General features: G+C 63.6%; 4 protein-coding genes across 4 annotated transcripts; 2 read left to right on the top strand and 2 right to left on the bottom strand.

Moving 5' to 3' along the window:
• The first annotated feature begins 13 nt into the window (after positions 1 to 13).
• On the top strand, positions 14 to 5379 carry LOC311425709 (intercellular adhesion molecule 5-like). Its single transcript, XM_084501661.1, has 5 exons — positions 14 to 278; positions 1047 to 1397; positions 3348 to 3626; positions 4441 to 4683; positions 4774 to 5379. Exons 1-5 carry the CDS (start codon positions 29 to 31, stop codon positions 4941 to 4943), a joined length of 1293 nt encoding a protein of 430 aa, XP_084357787.1. The 5' UTR covers positions 14 to 28; the 3' UTR covers positions 4944 to 5379.
• Positions 4970 to 14594, top strand: LOC311425707 (intercellular adhesion molecule 5-like). The gene is made up of 12 exons (XM_084501659.1): positions 4970 to 4989; positions 5892 to 6225; positions 7689 to 7758; positions 8791 to 9069; positions 9155 to 9466; positions 10090 to 10368; positions 10455 to 10727; positions 11467 to 11709; positions 12488 to 12730; positions 13357 to 13599; positions 13706 to 13969; positions 14057 to 14594. The coding sequence occupies exons 3-12, from the start codon at positions 7701 to 7703 to the stop codon at positions 14272 to 14274; spliced, it is 2412 nt and encodes an 803-aa protein (XP_084357785.1). The 5' UTR covers positions 4970 to 4989; positions 5892 to 6225; positions 7689 to 7700; the 3' UTR covers positions 14275 to 14594.
• A 151-nt stretch (positions 14595 to 14745) lies between these two features.
• LOC311425668 (intercellular adhesion molecule 1-like) lies at positions 14746 to 18683 on the bottom strand (the record flags this gene model as incomplete). Its single annotated transcript, XM_084501612.1, has 6 exons — positions 14746 to 15008; positions 15640 to 15924; positions 16845 to 17156; positions 17242 to 17520; positions 18319 to 18537; positions 18632 to 18683. 6 exons carry the CDS (start codon positions 18681 to 18683, stop codon positions 14857 to 14859), a joined length of 1299 nt encoding a protein of 432 aa, XP_084357738.1. The 3' UTR covers positions 14746 to 14856.
• Positions 18684 to 19536: 853 nt separating this feature from the next.
• ZGLP1 (zinc finger GATA like protein 1) lies at positions 19537 to 22237 on the bottom strand. Its single transcript, XM_084501611.1, has 5 exons — positions 22128 to 22237; positions 21278 to 21473; positions 19997 to 20079; positions 19809 to 19905; positions 19537 to 19724 (listed from the first exon to the last, which is right to left on the bottom strand). The coding sequence occupies exons 1-5, from the start codon at positions 22222 to 22224 to the stop codon at positions 19610 to 19612; spliced, it is 588 nt and encodes a 195-aa protein (XP_084357737.1). The 5' UTR covers positions 22225 to 22237; the 3' UTR covers positions 19537 to 19609.
• Positions 22238 to 22319: the final 82 nt, after the last annotated feature.

Here is a 22319-nt window from a genome sequence, read left to right as displayed (position 1 = left end):
TGCACCCACGGTCAACCCCCCGCCGAGCATGCGCGGGGCCCCAATCCCCACTTCCTTCCTTCCTTCGTCGCGCCGCCATTTGGCCTCGCTGAAGATGGGGACGGGGGGACACGGGGACGGGGAAGGGGACGGGGAGGGCTGGGGTGATGCCAGGGCTGCGAGGCTGGGGGCTCCCCGCTGCCCCTGGCCCCGGGTGTCCTCGGTCTCCGCCGTGGCCGTGCCTCGGGGTCACCATCCTGCTCTGCCCCTCGTGGGGCTGCTGCTGCTGGCTCAGGCCGGTAAGTGCTAGGGAGGTGTCCCCTCTTGTCCCCTCCTGTCCCCAGATTGGTCCCTGTGCCACCCCTGTGTCCCTTCTTGTCCCCGTCTCTCCCCAGTCTGGTTCTTGTGCCATCCCTGTGTCCTATCTTGTCCCCTCCTGTCCCCAGCCTGGTCCCTGTGCCATCCCTGTGTCCTCTCCTGTCCCCAGCCTGGTTTCCCATGCCATCCCTGTGTCCCACCCTGTCCCCAAACTGGTCCCTGTGTCCCTTACTGTCCCCAAATTGGTCTCTGTGTCATCCCTGTGTCCCCTCTTGTCCTCTCCTGTACCCAACATGGTCCCCAGAACATGCCATGTGTCCCAGTTTGCCCCCTCCTGTCCCCAGCCTGGTTTCCCGTGCCATCCCTGTGTCCCCTCCTGTCCCCAGATTGGTCCCTGTGCCATCTCTGTGTCCCCTAATGTCCCCAAACTGCTTCCTGTGCCACCCCCATGTCCCTTCTTGTCCCCATCTGTCCCCAGTCTGGTTCTTGTGCCATCCCTGTGTCCCATCTTGTCCCCTCCTGTCCCCAGCCTGGTCCCTGTGCCATCCCCCTGTCCCCAAACTGGTCCCTGTGCCATCCATGTGTCCCTTCTTGTCCCCTCCTGTCCCCAGCCTGGTCCCTGTGCCATCCCTGTGTCCCCTCCTGTCCCCAGCCTGGTCCCTGTGCCACCCCCATGTCCCTTCTTACCCCTTCCTCTCCCCACCACCATCCCCAGCACCCACCCCCTCTCACCCCCCTCCTCTCCGCAGGCCGTGCCACGCGTCCCACCTCGTCCCCCTCCGTCCCCACCTCGTCCCCCCCTGTCCCCAGCTCGTCCCCGGGCTTTGCCTCCGGGGACAGCCCCTTCAGCGTGAGCGTGACGGGCAGCGCCTCGGAGGTGTCCTACGGGGGGACCGCGCTCATCAACTGCTCCACCACCTGCGCCCACCCCGGTGCCATCGTGGGCGTGGAGACCTCGCTCACCAAGGAGGAGGCTGCGCGGGGCCGGGGCTGGCTGGCGGTGCGGCTGAGCAACATCACCGAGCCCTCCTCCGACATCGTCTGCTACTCCAGCTGCTTCGGCCAGAGGAAGGTCTCGAGCTTCAGGATGCTGGCGTACGGTAGGTGCCCCCCCTGCCCCTTCCCAAATCCCGTCCTGCTCCCGCGGCGGAGCGGAGTTTGGGGACGGCAGGAGGCTCGGTGGCGTCTCTCGGCGAGGTGCCGTGGGCTCAGGGGAGGTGATGTCCCCGGTGTCCCCCTCTGTGCGCTCGTTGAGCCCCCCCCCAGAGCACCGCGGGTCCCAGCACGAGGATGTGGGGATGCTGGAATGGGGCTGGAGGTGGCCACAAGGGTGCTGGAGGCTGGAGCAGCTCCGCTGGGGGGTGTTCAGCCTAAAATGTTTGGGATTTTGGGGGGTTCAGCCTGGAGAGAAGGCTCTGGGAGACCCGAAAGCAGGATGCCAACTCCTCAAGGGGGCTGCAGGAGAGCTGGGGGGGGGTCTTCATCAGGGGGTGTGGTGATGGATCAGGCTTTGAGCTAAAAGGGGGAAGATGGAGATGAGACACGAGGAAGGAATCCGTCACCATGAGGGGGGTGAGGGGCTGGAACCAGCCCCCCAAAGGAGCTGTGGGTGCCCGAGTTCGGGGTGGATGGGGCTTTGAGGGGTCGTGCCCATGGGTTGGGTCTTTAGGGTCCCTTCCAACCCCAATCGGTTCGTGGTTTGATGGCTCAGTGGTTCGGTGATCCGATGACCTGGTGATTCACTGAGTCCATGATCCAACGCTTCGATGACCTAATGGGTTCGTCATCCTGTGACCTGATGATCCTGTGACCTGATGATCCTGTGATCTGATAACCCAATGATCCCGCGATCCTATGATTTGACACTCCTATGACGCAATGATCCCACAATTCGATATTTCCACGATTCCATGGCTCACCGGTTTGATGACCCAACGATCCTATAACTGGATGATTTGTTGATTCAGTGGCCCTATGCTTCCATGGCATGGTGGTTCCATGGCTCCCTGTTTCCACGATCCCATAATTCGATCACTCCATGATTCAATTATTCCCTGATTCAATTATTCCCTGAATCAGTTATTCCATGACTCATTTTTTCCAACATCTGACAGTTCCAAAATCTTACAGTTCTGTGATTTGACAGTTGTACGATTTGATGGTTCCACAATTTAGTGCTCCCATGAGTTGTTGGCCCCATGATTTCTTGGTCCCATTATTCGCAATTTCTATGATTTGGTGATTCCGTTATTTGATGATTGCGTGGTTTGGTGATTCCACGATTTGGTGATTCCACAATTTGGTGATTCCATGATTTGTCACTTCCATGATTTGCCAATTCCGTGTTTTGCTGGTCCCATGATTTGATGATTCCACAATTTGAAGGTTCCAGGATTTGGTGGTCCCATGATTTCAAGGCTCCATAATCTGACGATTCCAAGATTTAGTGATTGCGTGGTTTGATGGCTCCAAGATTTGCTGATTCCATGATTTACTGATCCCGTGATTTGGTGGGTCCATGATTTGCCAGCTCTATATTTTGCTGGTCCCATTATTTTGCAAGTCCATGATTTGAAGGTTCCACAATTCGGTGATCTGAAGGTTCCATAACTCACCAGTTCCATGATTTAATGATCGAAGGGGTTGATGGCTCCATGATTTGGCAGTTCCACAACCTGATGATTCCTTGATTTATCAGTTCCCCGATTTGGCTATTCCGTGATTTGGTGACACCGTGATTTGGTGACACCGTGATTTGCCAATTCCATGATTCGCCACTTCCATGATTTATCAGCTCCATGGTTTGGCGGTTCCATGATTTGCCAATTCCATGATTTATCGATTCCATGATTTACCGATTCCATGATTTACCGATTCCATGATTTGTTGGTTCCTTGATTTGTTGGTTCCTTGATTTGTTGGTTCCTTGATTTCCCCATTCCATGTTTTCCTGCTCCCCAAATTTGCCAGCTCCGTGATTCATCATTTCCAAACCGAATGCCTGAATCCCCCTGCGCCCACCCAGCCCCGTGCCCTCCCTCCCCCTACAGACTTCCCTGAGCCCGTCCTGCTCGCCAGCGACCCCAACACCACCTGCAACCATACGGTGACCCTGCGGTGCTCCGCGGCCCCCAGCCAGCCCCCGGGGGTGCAGCTGCGGCTGCGCAGCCGCCGCCGGCCCCCGACCCCCTGGCAGGAGGGAGCGGTGAGCGTGGATCTGACGGCGCGCGAGGAGGACGACGGCGACGAGTTCGTCTGCGACGCGCAGCTCTTGGTGGGCGACCTGATGCTGAACAAGAGCTCGGATGTGGTCAAGCTGAACGTCATGTGTGAGTGGGGTGCTGGGGCTGGATCCGGGCAAAATCCCCCCCAGTTGTGGTGTAAAACCCCCCCACCACCATGATAAAGCCCCCGGCACCATGCAGAGCCCCCCAGCCATGCTGCAAGACCCTTCATCTCCATGCAAAACCCCCCAGACCTGCTGCAAAACCTCTTATCCCCATGCAAAAACCCCCCAGCTCTGGTGAAAACCCCCCAGCCATGCTGCAAAACCCTTCATCTCCATGCAAAACCCCCCCCAAGCTGTGGTGCAACCCCTCCTAACCCCATGTAAAACCCTCAGACATGGTGCAACCCTCCCCAACCCCATACAAAACCCCCAGCCATGCTGCAGACCCCCCCGATCTCCATGCAAAACCCCCCCAATTCTGTTGCAAAACGCCACAACCCCGTGCAAAACCCCCCCCAACCCCACGCAAAACCCTCAGCTGTGCTGCAAAACCCTTCCTTGACCCCGGGCCCTGTGCAAGGCCCCCCACCCTTAGCCTTGGGGCAAAACCCCCCTGTCCTGATGCAAAAAAATCCCTGTCCCCATGCAAAAAAATAATAAATCCCACCCCACTTGGCCCCCTTGGACCAGAGCAACCCCCCCACCCCACTGCAAAGCCACTTGGCCCCTGTCCAACCCCAGGGCTGGAGCAAAACCCTCGGTCCCATCAACCCCCCCTGCATCCTGTGCAACCCCCCCCCATGCTGCAAAACTCCCCAGCCCCCTTGCAACACCCCCCAGCCCTGGTGCAAAGCTCCGACGTCGGGTTTGCACCCAGCCAAACCTCGTGTGCCCCCCTCCTGTGCCCCCCCCAGACCTACCCAAGCTGGACGACGGGAGCTGCCCCCCCAGCCAGAACTGGACGGAAGGGGAGGAGGTGACGCTGCGGTGCCAGGCGTGGGGCAACCCCCGGCCCCATGTGGCTTGTGACAAGGACGGGACCCCCGTCACCCCCGGGCTGCGGCACGTGGCCAAACGTGCCCACACCGGCACGTTCCGGTGCCGGGCCAGCAACGCGCTGGGCACGGTGGAGCACAACATCACCGTGTGGGTGCAGTGTGAGTGGGGACGGGGCGCTGGGTGCTGGGAGGGGGGTGATACGTTATATGGGTGCTGCTGACCCCCCCCCAACCCGTGCCATCCCGCAGACCATGACATCAACGTGGGGTTCATCGTGGCCGTGGTGCTGATGGTGCTGGGCGCCCTGGCCGGCGCCGGCATTGCTTACGGCATCTACTACCGCAAGAAGAAGATCCAGGAGTACCAGCTGAGGGAGAGGCAGCGGCGCTTGGAGATGGAGCAGCGGCGCTTGGCGTAGGAGGAGGAGGAGGAGGAGGAAGAGGAGGAGGAGGAAGAAAATGACGGTGAATATTCGGCGCCGGGGATGGAGCCGTAGCTTTGCGCTCCGAGCGCACCAAAACCCCGCGCCCCTCACCCGGGGACAGATCCCAGTGGCTGAGGGGGGTTGGGTTGTCCCCTGGCAGCCCCCATCCCTGCCATGGGACCCCCCCCCCAAAAAAAAAATAATAATTCTGGATGGGGCTCGTTCAGCACGTGTGGGTGCAGCTGGCGTCATCCGTGCCCTGCACGAGCGCCCGCCGGTGGCACTGGGTGGCACCGGGTGGCGAGCGCCCGCTGTCACCATCCCCTCCTTGTACAGATTGCCAGGGTGGCACCACTGTCCCCCTCCCCAGCTTGGTGGCATCCCAGGGGGTGCTTGGGGGCTATTAAATGTCCTCCTGCTGGCAGTGGCACTCGTCTTGGGGTCACCTGCTTGAGGGGGGGGTGACATCGGGGGGCATGCGGCAGAGCTGGTGCCTGGAGGCTCAGCGGGAAGCTGGGGGGGGGCTTGGGAGGGGGTGGCAGGGTGTGTGGGGGGTGTCCCCGTGCCTGGTTGTGGGGCAGGGACATGGGACAAGGTTTGGGGACAGCAGATGGTGGCCGGGCTGGGGGTCCCCGTCTCCAGCTGGGGGCTGGGGACATGGGGAAGGGCTTGGGGACAGGGAATGAGGCTGGGGGATGGAAATGGGGCTGGGGGGGGGACGGGAGGAATATGGAGGGGGCACAGGGACCAGCTTTGGGGCTCGGGGACACCGATGGGGACCGGGGGCTGGGGCTGGAAGCAGGGACAAGGGACAGGGCTGGGGGATGGGAAAGAGGGGAGGGGCGATGGGAACAGAGCTGGGGACAGGGGGGGCCATGGGGCTGCCGCCAGGGCTTGGGTCCCCAAAGCCACCATCGTCCCCAAAGCTGGCATTGTCCCCAGAGCCAGCATCGTCCCCAGCACCCGAGCGCTGTCCCCAACGCCTGGGCGCTGTCCCCAAGGCCGGGGCTGGCAGCAGCAGCAGACAGAGGGGCTGTGAGCGCGGAGCCTGGCGCTCGCTGGCACCGTCGCTCGCTCCCGGCATGACACCGGCTCCCGCTTGGCCGCCACGGCACAGCACGGCACGGCTTGGCACGGCTCGGCCTGCTTCAGCTCATCCACCGGCATCACCGCCACCGGTACTGGAACCAGCACCGGTGCGGGCACGGCACCGTGGGCGGCGTGGGCACGGCGGTTCGGCATCGCCGCGCTGCGGGGCTGCGTGGGCCGCGGCGAGGTACGGAGCGTGCTGCGCTCGGCGGGTGAATCACGCCTCGCCTGCGCCCACGGGGGGGACGGGGACACGGAGGGGGCTGCACGGGGTGGGCTGGGGGCTGCACGGTGGTGGGCACGGGGTTGCACATGAGCAGCACGCGTCTTCATGCATGGTGCACACGCGGGGAGCGGCTCAATGCACACGCGGCGCGGCAGCAGGCACATATGGCACGCACTGGTGTGAGCAAAATACACGCCAGCAAGCGCACGGGGTGCACACCTGCATGGCATGGTGCACGCGTGGACATGCACGAATAGTGCACGCCTGCTTGCACATGAAATGAACCGCTTCGTGCACACAATACATGCATGGACATGCACGAACAGTGCATGCCTGCATGCACACACGATGCACACTTTTGTGCACGCAATGCATGCTTGAGCATGCACAAATAAAACGCACTTGCATGAACATGTAATGCATGCCTTTGTGCACATGATGCATGTGTGAACATGCACGAATAATGCACACCTGCGTGCACATGATGCATGCACAAACATGCACAAATAGTGCACACCTGCATGCACACACAACTCACGCCTTCATGCACACAATACATGCGCGGACATACACGAATAGTGCATGCCTGCATGCACACACGATGCACACCAGCATGCACATGATGCATGCCTGAACATGCGTGAATAATACACCTGCATGCACACGAAATACATGCCTGCATGCACATGATGCACACATGAACATGCACAATTAATGCACGCCCCTCCCCGTGAGCACGATGCACTCCTAATGCATGCACACGCAGTGCACGAGTCACACGCCCTGCATGCATGCATGTGCATGGGAATGCATGCAATGCACACGCACATGCAATGTGCACACAGATGCACACGCAATGCACACGCAATGCACACGCAATGCATGCAAACACACCCACGCAATGCACGCCTGCAGGTGCACACCCCACAAACACCAAGCCCCCTTCTTCCCACGCAGCCCCCTCCGTGGGTGGGGGGGAGCACCCACGCATCGAGACCGCCCCCCCCACACCCCGGGGGTCCCTTTGCAGCCCTCCTCCCCCTCACCTCCCCCCCTTCCCCGTGCCCACCCCCCCGCCCCGTGTCCCCCCCTCCCCAGGTGGGTGCGTGGGCAGAGCTGCACGTCTGGCGCTGCACCCACGCAGCACCCACTCGTGCAATCCGAACACGGGTGGGGGGGGGTGGAGGGGGGCACGGCTCCCACCCCACCCCCCCCCAGTGTGGGGGGGGCTTTATCGGGGGCGGAGGGGGGGGGGAGGAGCCTCGGTGCGCAGCGTCGAGGAGCTGCCTTCATCCCCATCCTCATCCTCGCCTTCATCCCCATCCTCGCCTTCATCTCCATCCACGTCTTCATCCCCATCCTCATCTTCATCCTCATCCTCATCCTCCCTGATCACCCCCCCCCCCCCACCCCCAAAATAACAGAGCCCGGACCCGATGGCCCCCCCCCGGCCGGCTGCACGGCTCCTGCCCCCCCTGATCCTGGCGCTTGCAGGTATGGGGGGGGAGCACCGGGGGAGGGTTTTTGGGGTTGGGGACCCCGTGTTTTGGGGTGGGGGACCCCAAGACCCGTAATTATGGGAGGGGATCCCCTGACCTGTAATTATAGGGGGGGGGGATCCCCATGGAACCGAGGAACTGGGGGGGTGCTGGGGGTGAGCCCTGCTAGGGGCTGGGGGCTCAGTGTGGGGCTGGGGTCCCCGAGTATGGGGCTGGGGTCTTGGAGTGGGGTTGGGGTCCTGGAGGGGGGCTGAAGTCCTGGGTTTGGGGGCTGAGGTCCCACGTTTTGGGGCTGGGAGTCCTGGGTTTTGGTTCCAGGCTCCCGGTTCAGGGTTTGGGGGTCCCGCTCTGGGTTCTGAGGTCCTGATTTGGGGTTCTGGGGGGTCTCTGACTTTGGTTTCCGGGGTCCTGCTTTGGGGCTGGGGATCCATGTTTGGTTCTGGGGTCCTGGGTTTGAGGCTGGGGTCCCAGGTTTTGGTGCAGGGGTCCCTGGTTTGGTTCTGAGGTCACAGTTATGGGGTTGGGGCCCCTGGGCTTTGGTTCTGGGGTCCTGGTGTGGGGCTCAGGGGTCCTGCTCTGGGTTCTGAGGTCCTGGTTTTGGAGCTGGGGTAGGGCCCTGGGTTTTGAGGTTGGGTTTAGGGTTCGGGTCCTGCGTGAGGGGCAGGGGTCCTGGTTTGGTTCCAGGTTTCAGGGTTTGTTTCTGGGCTCCTGATTTGGAGCTGGGGGGGGGGTCCTGCTCCAGGTTCTGGGCTCCTGGGTTTAGTTTTGGGGGGGGGTCCTGCGTTTTGGTTCTGGGCTCTTGGGTTTGGTTCCTGGCTCCTAGTTTGGTTCCGGAGTCCCAGTTTGGTTCCGGAGTCCCAGTTTGGTTCCGGAGTCCCAGTTTGGTTCCAGAGTCCCAGTTTGGTTCCAGGCTCCCCCTTTGGTTCCGGGCTCCCAGTCTAGTGCCAGGCTCCTGTTCTGGGGCTGGGGGCTCCCGCTGGGGCACGGACCCCGTCCCCGCTGGCTGCCCACGGGGGGGCTCTTACAGGGGCCGCCCGGGGCACGTTCACGGTGCGCGCCTGGCCCCAGGTGGCCGTGGTGCCCTTCGGGGGCTCGGTGGCCATCAACTGCAGCCACAGCGCCTGCCCGGACCACGAGCCCACCCTGGGGCTGGAGACGTCGCTCACCAAAAACGCCACGGAGGCCGGCGGCAGCTGGCAAAAATTCCTCCTGGTCAACGTCTCCGAGTGGAACCCGCAGCCTGCCCTCTGCTACGCGACCTGCGGGGAGCAGCGGGCCACGGCGCCCGCTGCCGTCCTCGTCTACCGTGAGTGCTGGCGCTGGACAAATTGGGGACGGTGGCACCGTGGGGGTCCCGGCTGCACCCCACAGCTCTGCATCTGCCCCCCCAGGGGTGCCGGAGCGCGTGGTGCTGGATCCGGTGTCCCCCGTGGCCGTGGGCGAGAGCCGCAACCTGACGTGCCGGGTGGCGGAGGCGGCCCCGCTGGCCAACCTGACGGTCACCCTGCGCCGGGGCGGCGAGACGCTGCGCACCCAAAACTTCGGGGCCGCCGCCGGCAGCGCCAGCGTGGCCGTCAGCCACCTGCTGACCGTCGGCCCCGGGGACCACGGGCAGGACGTCACCTGCCACGCCGAGCTGTCCCTGCGCCCCCACGGGCCGCTCTTCGCACGCGCCGCCGTGCCCGTCAAGCTGGCGGTGTACGGTGAGGACCCGCGGCGCGGCTCGGAGCATCCTGACCTTGGTCCCACTCGGATCCTGGCCCCGTCCCCATCTCCATCCCATCCCTGTTCCCTGTTCCAGTCCCCATCCCAAGCCTATCCCCATTCCTCTTCCATTCCCATCCCTGTCTGCACCGCTTCCCATCCCACTTCCATCTCTATCCTAGTCCCCATCCCATCTCCATCCCAACCCAATCTCCATCCCTATTCAATTCCCATCCCTATTCACACCCCTTCCCATCCCACTTCCATCCCTATCCCAGTGCCCATCCCATCCCCATCCTGTCCCCATCTCCATCCCCAGCCTCATTCCAGTCCCCATCCCCTTCCCTTGCCAGTCCCCATCCCATCCCCATCCCTATCCCAATCCCATCCCCATCCCCATCCACCCCCCAATTTCCAGCCCCATTCCCGTCCCCCTCCCCATTTCCAAACCCATCCCAATGCACCCCACCACCCCACCCCGTACCCCCCACCTTCACCGCGCACGTCTCCGTGCCGTGCTCTCCGCTCCCCCCTCCACCACCCACCCCTCACCGCGGGGGTCCCCTCGCTCTCCGGCTGCAGAGCCCCGGGGTCCCCTCACGGTGCCACCGCGTCCCCGCAGCTCTCCCCGAGCCACCGCAGCTGCAGGCCCCCGTGCGCCTCGAGGCCGGCGCCGCCGCCAACGCCAGCTGCCGGGTGGTCGGCGCCTTCCCCGCCGAGGATGCCCACTTCTCCCTGGTGCTGGACGGGCGCAGCCTGGACGTGGCGGTGACGGAGGCAGGGGACACGCTGACCGCCAGCACCCACCTCTCCCCGCGCACCGCAGGGCTCCAGGAGCTGAACTGCACCGTGACCGTGGGCGCCGCGGCACGGACGGCGCGGGCGCAGCTCCACGTCTACCGTAAGCCCTCAGAGGGGAGGCTGTCGGCTGAGGGGTGTCCCCTAAATCCCACCCCAAATGTTGAGCTCTCTGTCTCCATCCCGCAGGATTCCCGGCGCCCGTCCTGGAGCTCAGCCCGGTGCCGGCGGGCGGCGAGGTGACAGTGACGTGCCGCGCCGCCGCCGCCGAGCCCCCCGCCGTGCGGCTGCAGCTCCGTGACGCCGACGGGGGGGTCTTGGCCGAGGGGCCGCAGCCACAGCTGGAGCTGCGCCTGGTGGCCCAGCGGGAGGACGACGGGCGCTGGTTCGGGTGCCGGGCCAGCCTGGCCGTGGGGGACGGCACGGTGACGAAGGACACCGAGGCTCGGCTCGTTGTGCTGTGTGAGTCCGGCACGTGCCCCGAATCTGGCCCCTTTGAGCCCAGAATGTGGCTGTGGGGGTGGAAATCCCAATTGTCTGCTGGTGCAGAGCGGGGAGCGCTGGGGATGAAATGGGTGCAGGGTGTGGGGCCCCATCCTGTCCCCTTTCTATCCCTGTCCCCATCACATCCCAACCCCATTCCATCTCCATCCCCATACCATCCCTGTTCCCATCACATCCCCATCCTAATTCCCATCCTAATCCCAACCCCCATCCCATTTCTGTCCCCAACCCATCCCTATCCCCATCACATCCCAATCCCTATCCCATCCCATCCCCATCATATCCCAATCCCCATCCCAATCACCATCTCCATCCCATCCCTGTCCCCATCCCATCCCAAACCCCATCCCATCTCCATCTTTATCCCATCTCCATCTTATCCCAACCCCATTCCATCTCCATCCCCATACCATCCCTGTTCCCATCACATCCCCATCCCAATTCCCATCCCAATCCCATCCCATCTCCATCCTTATCCAATCTCCATCCCAATTCCCATCCCAATCCCATCCCAAACCCCATCCCATCTCCATCCTTACCCAATCTCCATCCCATCCCTGTCTCCATCTCATCCCAATCCCATCCCATTCCACCTCCTTTTCCATCCCATCCCCATCCCACCCCATCCCCACACACCCCCCCAACCCCGCTGCCTTCCCCCATCCCAATCCTCCCCTCTTTCCCCCCCCACCCCCAGACATGCCCGAAATGGAGGCGAGCTCCTGCCCGAGCAACCGCACGTGGCTGCAGGGGACGCGGGAGGCTCTGTCCTGCGGGGCCACCGGCAACCCCGCGCCCACCGTCACCTGCACCCGTGACGGGGCCACCGTCAGCACCCAGCGCCCCGAGCTGGTCACCCGCTCCCGCGCCGGCACCTACCTCTGCAACGCCACCAACAGCTTGGGGACACGCAGCCGGCTCGTCACCGTCCGCGTGGAGTGTGAGTGGGGTCGGGAACGGGGCGCCGGGGCGGGGGGCACGGGGACAGGGGGGGTGACACCGCGGGGCGAGGGAGGCAGCGTCCCCGGGGGAGGCGGTGAGGATGCTCAGAGGCTGAGCTGGGGGTGTTCGGCCTCAGTTCTCTAATTTTGTTAGTCTTTTTCTTTAATTCTGTAAATCTACAGTTCTCTAATCCTAAAATTCTCTAATCCTGAAGTTCTGTAATTCTATAATTCTGTAAATCTATAATTCTGTAAACCTACAGTTCTCTAATTCTAAAATTCTCTAATCCTGAAATTCTATAATGCTATAATTCTATGATTCTGTAAAGCTATAATTCTGTAAATCTCTAATTCTAAAATTCTGTAATCTTGAAATTCTGTAATTCCCTATTTGTATTGTTCTATAATTCTGTAAATCTCTAATTCCCTAATTCAAAAATTATGCAATTCTGAAATTCTGTAATTCAAAAATTCTGTAATCCTGAAATTCTCTAATTCTATAGTTCTCTAATTCTGTAGTTCAATAATTCTATAAATCTATAATTCTGTAAATCTACAATTCTGTAATTCCAAAATCCTGTAATCCTGACATTCTATAATTATCTAACTCCGTAAATCTATAATTCTGTAAATCTCTAATTCTAAATTTCTGTAATCTTGAAATTCTCTAATTCTCCAATTCCGTAAATCTCTAATTCTCTATATAATTCTATAAATCTCTAATTCTATAGTCCTATAACTGCCATTCTCTCACCGACCCCGTGTCCCCCCCCCCAGATGAGCCCAGCCTGACGGAGAGCGGGTGCCCCGCGCACCGCACCTGGGTGGAGGGCGAGCGGCGCGAGCTGGCGTGCCGCGCCGAGGGGGACCCGGCCCCCAGCACCCGCTGCACCCGCGACGAGGGCCCCCCCGGCACCGGGGGCGGCCGGGCCGTCAGCCGGAGCGACGCCGGGCGCTACACGTGCCGGGCCACCAACAAGCACGGCTCGGCGCTGCGCAGCGTCTACGTCAGCGTCGAGTGTGAGTAGGGGGAGCCTGGGGGGGCCGCAGCCGTGCCGGCGGTGCCGTGGTTGTGCCGGGGACCTGGAGGTGCCAGGGATGTGCTGGGGGTGTTTTGGGGGCGCAGCCGTGCCGAGGATGCTGTTGACCGTGCGAGGGATGCCGGGGATGTGCCGGGGGTCCCGTAACAACACCAGGGGTGCCGTGGCCACGCCGGTGATGCCGTGGTTGTTTTGGGGATCTGGCCACAGCAGGGATGCCAGCTGTGCCGGGGAACCTATGGCTATGCCAGGGATCCCATAGCAATGCCAGGGATCCCAGAGCCATGCCAGGGATGCCATGGCTGTTTTGGGGATCTGGCCATGGCACAGATGCTCTTATCCACGGCAGGGGTCCCGGCTGTGCCATAAATGCTGTAGCTCCACCAGGAATCCCACAGCCATACCAGAGACCCAGTGACCATGCCGGGGATCCCAGAGCCACGCCGGGGATGCTGTGGCTGTTTTGGGGATCTGGTCACGGTGCAGATTCCGTTATCCACGGCAGAGATCCCACAGCTATGCCGGGGATCCCATATCCATACTGAGGATCCCGTGGCCATGCCGGGGATGCCACGGGAGACTCCAACCCTCACCCTCTCCCCGCAGACGAGCCCAGCATCGGCGAGGCCGGCTGCCCGGCACGGCGGCTCTGGGTGGAGGGGACGGCGGCGGAGCTGGGCTGCAACGCCAGCGGCAACCCCCTGCCCCACGTCGCCTGCGCCAAGCTGGGGGACCCCCAAGCCCCCCCGGCCAGCCCCAACGTCACCCGCGCCCACGCCGGCACCTACCAGTGCCGAGCCACCAACGCGCACGGCTCGGCTCTCCGCAACATCACCATCACCGTTGAGTGTGAGCACGGCACGGAGAGCGTTGGGGGGGGGGAAAGAAGGGAAACGGGGGGCGTTTTGGGGTAAAAAAAGGGGTGACTCGGGGTTTTTTTTGCTTCCCCACGCAGACAGCCCGGTGGCGGTGAGCCTGCGCGTGGTGCCCTCGGCCAACGTCTCGCGCGGCGCGAGCTTCAGCGTGGAGTGCCGTGCCGAGGGGCTGCCGCCCCCCACCTTCGGCTGGGCGCTGCCGCCCGCCCCCAACCTGCGTTTCGGCGCCGACAACCGCTCGGTGGCCGTGGCGCGAGCGGCCGCCGCCAACCGGGGCGTCTACACCTGCACCGCGTCCAACCGGCACGGCCGGCGCGCCGGCAGCGTGGTGGTGCGCGTGGACGGTGAGCCAAAGGCGCAGGGTATGGGGGACACCGGGGATGGCACCGGCACCGGGGTGGCATCACCGGCGTCCCCTTGTCGCCCCGCAGAGAGCCGGCTGGCCCTACTGGTGTCACTGGGCGTGCTGGGCGCCGTCACCGTGCTGGGGTTGGCGGCGGCGGGGATTTATTACCTGAAGACGACGGCGTGCAAGAAGGGCGAGTACAACGTGAGGGACGCCGAGGGCACCTCGGAAGGCGCCCGCCTGCACCGGGGGGACGCAGGGGGCCGCGGGGAGGTGTTTGGCATCCAGCTCACCCCCACCTGAGGGACGGGGACGGCCCCTCCGCCACACGCAGGGACGCTTTGCGCGCCGCCGGGGTTTGGCCCCGCACTTGGCATGGGTTTGGGGGGGTCCCCAAAAGCGCAGGGGACACGGGGACCCCCGGGCTGGGATGGCTGTCATGATGCTGTCCCCCAAGGTAACGGGGTTGGGTTTGATTTTTTTTTTTTTTGGGGGGGGGGTTGTTGGTTTTTTAGCCACTTCGGCGTCTAATTTTATGGAGACTGCAGCGGGAGGGGGGCCTCACGCAACGAGGCCATCGCCGCCGCGCTGGAATGTGCCAAATAAATAATTTACATTTTAAAGAGAGGGAGGAGGACGCTGGCAGGATGGGACCCTGCTCAGAGCACCCAGCTCTGCCCTGCAAAGATGGGGGGGGGGGGGGCACCCCACTGAATATCTCCCCCTCCAGTCCTCCCCCCTGGATCCGATGGGAACGGAGCCGTGCAGATGGCATCAGGGCAGGAAAAAATAAATTTAATGAGACAGCCAGGGACCGCCCTGCGCTGCTTCCTGAGGCCCTGCACGGTGCTGGGAGCCCCCCCTGGGTGTCCCCCCCCCGGCGCTTCAGCTCTTGTCCCTGTTCTGCCACCGCAGCAGGTGGTAGATGCCGCACTTCTCCGCGTGGTAATGGGCGGCGTAGATGAAGCCGGCGCCGCCGAGCACGGCAACGAACAGCAGCGTTAGCAGCAGGGCCAGGAGGACGTAGGACGGGGGCTCTGGGGGGACAGGGGGGGGTGAAATGGGGATGGGGACAGGGACGGAGGTGGGAATGGGATGGGGAGAGGATGAGGGAATGAGGGGAGGAGGAGGGATGGGATGGGGATGGGGAATGAGGGCAGGAGCTGGGATGGGAACGGGATGGGGACGGTGAGAGGAAGAGGTATGGGAATGGGATGAGGATGGAAACAGGGATGGGGAGAGGGACAACACAGGAATGAGGACAGGGATGGGAAGAGAATGGGAACAGGGAAAGGAACGACATGGGAATGAGATGGGAATGGGGACAGGATGGGAATGGGGACAGGATGGGAATGGGGACAGGATGGGAATGGGGCAGATGAAGGTGAGGTCAGGGATGGAAACGGAACGGGGACGGAGACGAGATCGGGATGGAAATGGGATAAGGACAGGGATGAGAGTGAGGGCAGGGAATGGATGGGATCAGGGACAAGATGGGGACAGAAATAGGATGGGGACGGGGACGAGTGATGACAACGATGGGATGGGGACAGGATGGGGCTGGGAACGGGATGGGGACAGGGATGGGGCCAAGAAGACGGAAACAGGACCAGGAATAGGAACAGGACAGGGATGAGACGGGGCCATGGGCGCCCCCGGGGGACTCACCCACCACCTCCATGGTCACCGGGGCGGAGGTGCGGTTGAAGCGGGGCCCGCTGGCCTGGCAGGTGAGGTTCTCCCCGTGGTCCTGCTTGCGGGCGGTGACGCCGTAGGACACGGTGACGCTGGGGGTCTGGGGGAAGGTGGTCGCCGCCAGCTCCTCGCCGCCGCGGCACAAGGTCACCGTCAGGTTGTGGATGACCCCATCGCTCTCCACCTGGCACGTCACGGTGTAGTTCTGGCCCGGCGCCATCCGCGGCACCGGCTCCAGCATCACCTTTATGGGGACAGCTGGGGGGGGGGGGGGAAATCAAAATAAAAAAAAAAAAAATAAAGGGGGTGGCACCTGGGGATGGCTGGGAGCCACCACGGTGCCCAATTGATGGGAGCGGGGTGAGGGATGGGAGAGGGGCTGGAAATGGGTTGGGGGTGGAGATGGGGAAAAAAGGAGGCAGGGGGGGAAAAGAGGGGGGGCTGAAGGGGGAAAAAGGGGAAAGGGGTGGCCAAGGGGGAAAAAGGGAAAGGGGAAAAGGGGAAAAGAGGTGGCCAAGGGGAAAAAAAAGGAAAGGGGAAAAGGGACGGCCAAGGGGGAAAAAAGGGGAAAAGGGGTGGCCAAGGGGAAAAAAAGGGAAAGGGAAAGGGGAAAAGGGGAAAAGGGGAAAAGGGGTGGCCAAGGGGGAAAAAGGGAAAGGGAAAGGGGAAAAGGGGAAAAGGGACGGCCAAGGGGGAAAAAGGGAAAGGGAAAAGGGGTGGCCAAGGGGGAAAAAAGGGGAAAAGTGATGGCCAAGGGGAAAAAAAGGGAAAGGGGAAAAGGGGAAAAGGGGTGGCCAAGGGGGAAAAAGGGAAAGGGGAAAAGGGGAAAAGGGGTGGCCAAGGGGGAAAAAGGGAAAGGGAAAGGGGAAAAGGGGTGGCCAATGGGGAAAAAAAAGGGAAGGGAAAGGGGAAAAGGGGTGGCCAAGGGGGAAAAAGGGAAAGGGGAAAAGGGGAAAAGGGGTGGCTGAAGGGAAAGTGAAAGGGAAAGAGGAAAAGGGGTGGCCAAGGGGAAAAAATGGAAAAGGAAAGGGGTGGCTGAATGGGAAAGCGAAAGGGAAAGGAGCGGCCGAGGGGAAAGTGAAAGGGAAAGGGGCAAAGGGGCGGCTGACGAGAAAAAAAGGGGAAAGTGGTGGCCGAAGGGAAAGGGGCGGGATGCCCCGAACCGTGCAGGTCCTCACCGTACACCGTCAGCTGCACGGGCACGGCGCTGCAGTTGGAGAAGCTCCGGTGGGGCTCCAGGGACAGGTTGAAGCAACAGGAGACGTCCTGCCCGTGGTCCCCGGGGCCGAGGGTCAGCGGGTGGCTGACGGCCACGCTGGCGCTGCCGACGGCGGCCCCGAAGTTTTGGGTGCGCAGCGTCTCGCCGCCCCGGCGCAGGGTGACCGTCAGGTTGGCCAGCGGGGCCGCCTCCGCCACCCGGCACGTCAGGTTGCGGCTCTCGCCCACGGCCACGGGGGACACCGGATCCAGCACCACGCGCTCCGGCACCCCTGGGGGGGGGCAGATGCAGAGCTGTGGGGTGCAGCCGGGACCCCCACGGTGCCGCCGTCCCCCTTGTCCATCGCCAGCACTCACGGTAGACGAGGACGGCGGCGGGCGCCGTGGCCCGCTGCTCCCCGCAGGTCGCGTAGCAGAGGGCAGGCTGCGGGTTCCACTCGGAGACGTTGACCAGGAGGAATTTTTGCCAGCTGCTGCCGGCCTCCGTGGCGTTTTTGGTGAGCGACGTCTCCAGCCCCAAGGTGGTCTCGGGGTCCGAGCAGCCGCTGTGGCTGCAGTTGATGGCCACCGAGCCCCCGAAGGGCACCACGGCCACCTGGGGCCAGGCGCGCACCGTGAACGTGCCCCGGGCGACCCCTGTAAGAGCCCCCCCGTGGGCAGCCAGCGGGGACGGGGTCCGTGCCCCAGCGGGAGCCCCCCCAGCCCCAGAACGGGAGTAGGAATTAAATGCAGGACCCCCAGAACCAAAAGCCCCAAGAAGGACCCCAAAAGCTGGAGGAGGATCCCCCCCCTCCCTCCAAGGTGTAAACTGAGAGGTGGGGAGAAGCAAACTGGGAGCCCGGTACCAAAACCCAGGAGCCCATCCCCAAATTCAGGAGCCCAGAACCCAGAACAGGACCCTCCAGTTCCAAACTGGGAGCCTGGAACCAAACGGGGAGCCTGGAACCAAACTGGGAGCTCGGAACCAAACCAGTGCCCCAGCCCCAAACCCAGGAGTCCAGAACCCAAAACAGGACCCCCCCAATGTCCAAACTGGGACCCCGGAACCAAACTGGGACCCAAGTACCAAACTGGGAGCTCAGAACCAAAACCCAGGAGCCCGTCCCCAAATTCAGGAGCCCAGAACAGGACCCTCCAGTTCCAAACTGGGAGCTCGGAACCAAACCAGGGCCCCATCCCCAAACCCAGGACCCTCCAGTTCCATACTGGGACCCCGGAACCAAACTGGGAGCCCAGAACCCAAAAACAGGACCCCCCAAGCTCCAAACTGGGAGCCTGGAACCACAGCCCAGGACCCCAGCCCCATACCGGGACCCCAGCCCCACACCCACTGCCGCGTCCCCCCCCCCGGCCACCACCCCTTTCCCACAGTTTTTTGGGGTGAGCCCCCCACGCCCCCCAGTGCCCCCCCCCACACCCCCTCTCCCCTTCTACCTGCCAGGGCCAGGAGCAGGGGGGGCAGCAGCCCCGCGGTCGGTCCCATGGGTGGCAGCTCCGCGGGTGTCCCCGAGTCCTGCTGGGCGGTGGCGGCGTCACATTCCCACTGCCAGCCCTGGGAAGTCCCCTCGCTGGGAAGCGTCACCTTCCTGTCCCTTTTCCTGCCCACCCTTCCTGCCTGCACCGCCACGGCCGCGGTGCCACCACCCCCAAATCCTGCCCCGCGGCCCCAAAACTGTTACCGGAGACCCCCCAGTGCAGCCCCCACCTCCTGGCCCCAAATCCTGCCCCATGGCCCCAAAACCGTTACCAGAGACCCCCAGCACGGCCTCCGTCTCCTGTAACCCCAAATCCTTCCCCATGTCCCCAAAACCGTTACCAGAGACCCCCAGCACTGCCCTCACCTCCTGGCCCCAAATCCTACTCCCTGTCCCCAACCCATTATCAGATATGGGGACCCCCAGCATGGACCCCCCCAGCTCCCCAAATCCTGTCCCACATCCCCAACCCATTACTGGACACCCCCCAGCGCAGCCCCCAACTCCTGGACCCCCCAAATCCTGCCCCTTGTCCCCAAAACCGTTACCAGAGACCCCCCAGTGCAGCCCCCAACTCCTGTAACCCCAAATCCTGCCCCATGGCCCCAAAACCGTTACCGGAGACCCCCAGCATGGCCCCCGTCTCCTGGACCCCCCAAATCCTGCCCCTTGTCCCCAAAACTGTTACCGGAGACCCCCCAGCGCAGCCCCCAACTCCTGTAACCCCAAATCCTGCCCCGCGGCCCCAAAACCGTTACCAGAGAGCCCCCAGCACAGCCCCCACCCCCCGTCCCCAAATCCCACCCCATGTCCCCAGCCTATTACCGGAGACCCCCAAAACAGCCCCCACCCCCGTCCCCAAATTCTACCCCCTGTCCCCAACCCATTATCAGATATGGGGACCCCCAGCATGGCCCCCACCCCCTGCCCCCCCCCCAAATCCTTCACCACATCCCCAACCCATTACCGGAGACCCCCAAAAGAGCCCCCACCCCATAAGGGGACACAGCCCCCTGCCACCCCCTTGCCCCCCTCCAACCCCCCCTAATCCCCCCCCCGCAGCCACCAACCTCCCCCGACCCCCCCCAAAGTCCCCCCCCCCCCCCCAAAAAAAAGAGGTGACGCGGGGCCGTGCCGAGTGCCCCCTCCACCAGGGGGGGCGTTTAATAGCCCCCAAACACCCCAAATTCACAACCCCAGCTCCCACCCCCCCCAAAAAAAAAATTAAGGGGGGGGGTCCAGCCCTGCTGTCACCCCCTGCCCTGCGCGTCCCCGTCCCCGCAGTGGGGGCACCGGGAGCCGGGGGGGGCGCTTCTCCGCGGGACGCTCCAGCACCGCTGGCACCGCTGCCGGTACTTCTTGTACCTGGGGGGGGGCAATAATTTTTTTTTGGGGGGGGTCAGACCCTCGTGGAGGGGTTATTGGGGTGCTGGGGGGGGGGGTCTCTACCTGATCCCGCAGGCGTTGCACAGGGGGGTCCCGTTCTCGGCCGCCCTCCACAGGGGGGTGCGCTGGGTTTTGCAGGAGGCGCAGCTCTTGGCCCCCCCTTGGGGAAAAAAATAAAGGGATTTGGTGACCCCCACCCCAAAAAAAAAAATCCCTAAATTGGGATTTTTTCCCCCCCCCCAAAGCCTTACCCTGAGCGGGGGGGGCGTCGTCGTCCGAGCTGCTGCCGGCCCCGGGGGTCCTGGAGTGGGGGGCGCGGGCGCTGCCCCCCCGGCTGCGGGGAGAGGAGAGGGTGAAATTTGGGGGGGGGGCGCATGGACGGACAGACGGACGGATGGATGGAGAAGCCCTGGGAGCCCCCACCCGGATGGAGAGACGGACGGGAGGGCACCCAAGGGTGCGTTCGGACGGACAGACGGATGGAGGCACCCAAGGGACACCCAGCCTGGACAGACGGACAGACAGATGGACAGAGGCACCCAAGGGACACCCATTGCCCTGTCTGGACAGACAGACGGACAGAGGCACCCAAGGGATGCCCAGCACCCTGACTGGACAGACGGACGGACAAAGGCACCCAAGGGACACCCAGCACCCTGCCCGGACAGACAGACAGACGGACGGAGTCACCCAAAGGACACCCAGTGCCTCATCCAGACAGACAGATGGACAGAGGGAGGCACCCAAGGGACACCCAGCCTGGACAGACAGATGGACAGAGGCACCCAAGGGACACCCAGCACCATATCTGGACAGACAGACGGACAGAGGGAGCCACCCAAGGGACACCCAGCCTGGACAGACGGACAGATGGACGGAGGCACCCAAGGGACACCCAGCACCCTGCCTGGACAGACAGACGGACAGAGGCACCCAAGGGACGCCCAGCACCCTGCCCAGACGGACAGACAGATGGACAGAGACACCCAAGGGACATCCAGGACCATATCTGGACAGACAGACGGACAAAAGGAGGCACCCAAGGGACACCCAGCACCCTGCCTGGACAGACGGACGGACAAAGGCACCCAAGGGACACCCAGCACCCTGCCCGGACAGACAGACCGACGGACGGAGTCACCCAAAGGACACCCAGTGCCTCATCCAGACAGACAGACAGAGGGAGGCACCCAAGGGGCGCCCAGCACCCTGCCTGGACAGACAGACGGACAGAGGCACCCAAGGGACACCCAGCACCACGTCCAGACAGACAGACGGACAGAGGGAGGCACCCAAGAGACACCCAGCCTGGACAGACAGACGGACAGAGGCACCCAAGGGACACCCAGCACCGTGTCCAGACAGACGGACGGACAGAGGGAGGCACCCAAGGGACACCCAGCCTGGACAGACGGACAGATGGACGGAGGCACCCAAGGGACACCCAGCACCCTGCCTGGACAGACAGACGGACAGAGGGAGCCACCCAAGGGACACCCATGACCCTGCCCCCCCCCCCCCCTTAGGGTTACCTGCGGCGGGCGACGATGAGGAGGCCGCGACCTTCATCATCTCCCCCCCCCCCCGGCCGGGGGGGGGCCCAGGCGCAGGCTGAGGGTGACCCCGCGGAAATGGGGGTCCCGGGGGGGGGCCCCCCGCTTGGGGGTCTCCTGCTTGCGGGGTCGGGGCCGGGGGGGGGCCAAGTGGCGGCACTGGAGGCTGATGAGGCTCAGGGGGTCCAGGCCGCGGGGGGGGGCTCGGGGATGCCCCGGGGGGGTCGCGGGGGGGTCCGGATGGGGGTCCCTCGGGGGGGGGGTCGCCGAGGGGGGGGGCAGCAGCCGGGCGGATTCCTGCAGGAAAGCGAGGGCACGGGCGGGGGGGGAGGGGGGGGAAAAGGGAGGGGGGGGGTGGGGGGGCACTGCTGGGGGGGGGTTATGGGATGGGGGGGGGGTGTGGGGTGGGGGGAGAGGTTATGGGGTCATGGGGGGGGAGGGAGAGGTTATGGGGTTGGGGGGGGGTAAGGGAGAGGTTACGGGGTTATGGGGTCGGGGGGGGAGGTTTTGGGGTGGGGGGGGGAAGGGAGAGGTTATGGGGTTATGGGGTCGGGGAGGGAGGTTTTGGGGTTGGGGGGGTAGGAGAAGGGTTATGGGGTCGGGGGGGGTAAGGGAGAGAGGTTATGGGGTCGGGGGTCGAAGTTGGGGGGGGACACGAGGTTGGGGGGGGGGACACGAGGTTGGGGGGGGGGGACACGAGGTTAAGGGGGGGGCACCGATCCCCGCTGTGCCCCCTCCCTCTCCCCCCGGTTTCCCCCCCATCCCCACCTGCAGCCCCGGGGGTCCCGTTTCGTGCCCCCCCCCGGGCTGTCCGGGGGTGGGGGGGGCGGTGGGGGGGGGCCGCAGGGCTCGGGCTCGAGGCAGAGGAGGCGCTGCAGGAGCGAGAAGTCGGGGGGGTGCCCCTCCTGGAACAGCTGCTCCGCCATCACCCCCCCTCCCCAAAATTTCCCACCCCCCCCCCCCACCCCAAGGAACGGCCCTAAAACGGCCCCGGCCCCAAACCGGCCTCAGCTGTGCGGGG

Source organism: Aythya ferina (genome assembly GCF_964211825.1).
Source record: "Aythya ferina genome assembly, chromosome: 33".
Taxonomy (NCBI): Eukaryota; Metazoa; Chordata; class Aves; order Anseriformes; family Anatidae; genus Aythya; species Aythya ferina.
Note: the sequence above shows the minus strand (reverse complement) of the source record. Positions and strands in the feature narration are given on the sequence as shown.

Excerpts from the sequence above, each read along its gene's own strand:
- LOC311425709 (XM_084501661.1), top strand. The coding sequence starts at position 29 with ATGCGCGGGGCCCCAATCCCCACTTCCTTCCTTCCTTCGTCGCGCCGC. Across the intron at positions 279-1,046 it reads GCTGCTGCTGGCTCAGGCCG|GCCGTGCCACGCGTCCCACC; the intron begins GTAAGTGCTAGG and ends TCCTCTCCGCAG. Across the intron at positions 1,398-3,347 it reads CTTCAGGATGCTGGCGTACG|ACTTCCCTGAGCCCGTCCTG; the intron begins GTAGGTGCCCCC and ends CTCCCCCTACAG.
- LOC311425707 (XM_084501659.1), top strand. The coding sequence starts at position 7,701 with ATGGCCCCCCCCCGGCCGGCTGCACGGCTCCTGCCCCCCCTGATCCTG. Across the intron at positions 9,467-10,089 it reads CGTCAAGCTGGCGGTGTACG|CTCTCCCCGAGCCACCGCAG; the intron begins GTGAGGACCCGC and ends GCGTCCCCGCAG. Across the intron at positions 13,600-13,705 it reads CATCACCATCACCGTTGAGT|ACAGCCCGGTGGCGGTGAGC; the intron begins GTGAGCACGGCA and ends TTCCCCACGCAG.
- ZGLP1 (XM_084501611.1), bottom strand. The coding sequence starts at position 22,224 with ATGGCGGAGCAGCTGTTCCAGGAGGGGCACCCCCCCGACTTCTCGCTC. Across the intron at positions 21,474-22,127 it reads GCCCTGCGGCCCCCCCCCAC|CCTCATCAGCCTCCAGTGCC; the intron begins CGCCCCCCCCAC and ends GGACCCCCTGAG. Across the intron at positions 19,725-19,808 it reads TGCAACGCCTGCGGGATCAG|GTACAAGAAGTACCGGCAGC; the intron begins GTAGAGACCCCC and ends GCCCCCCCCCAG.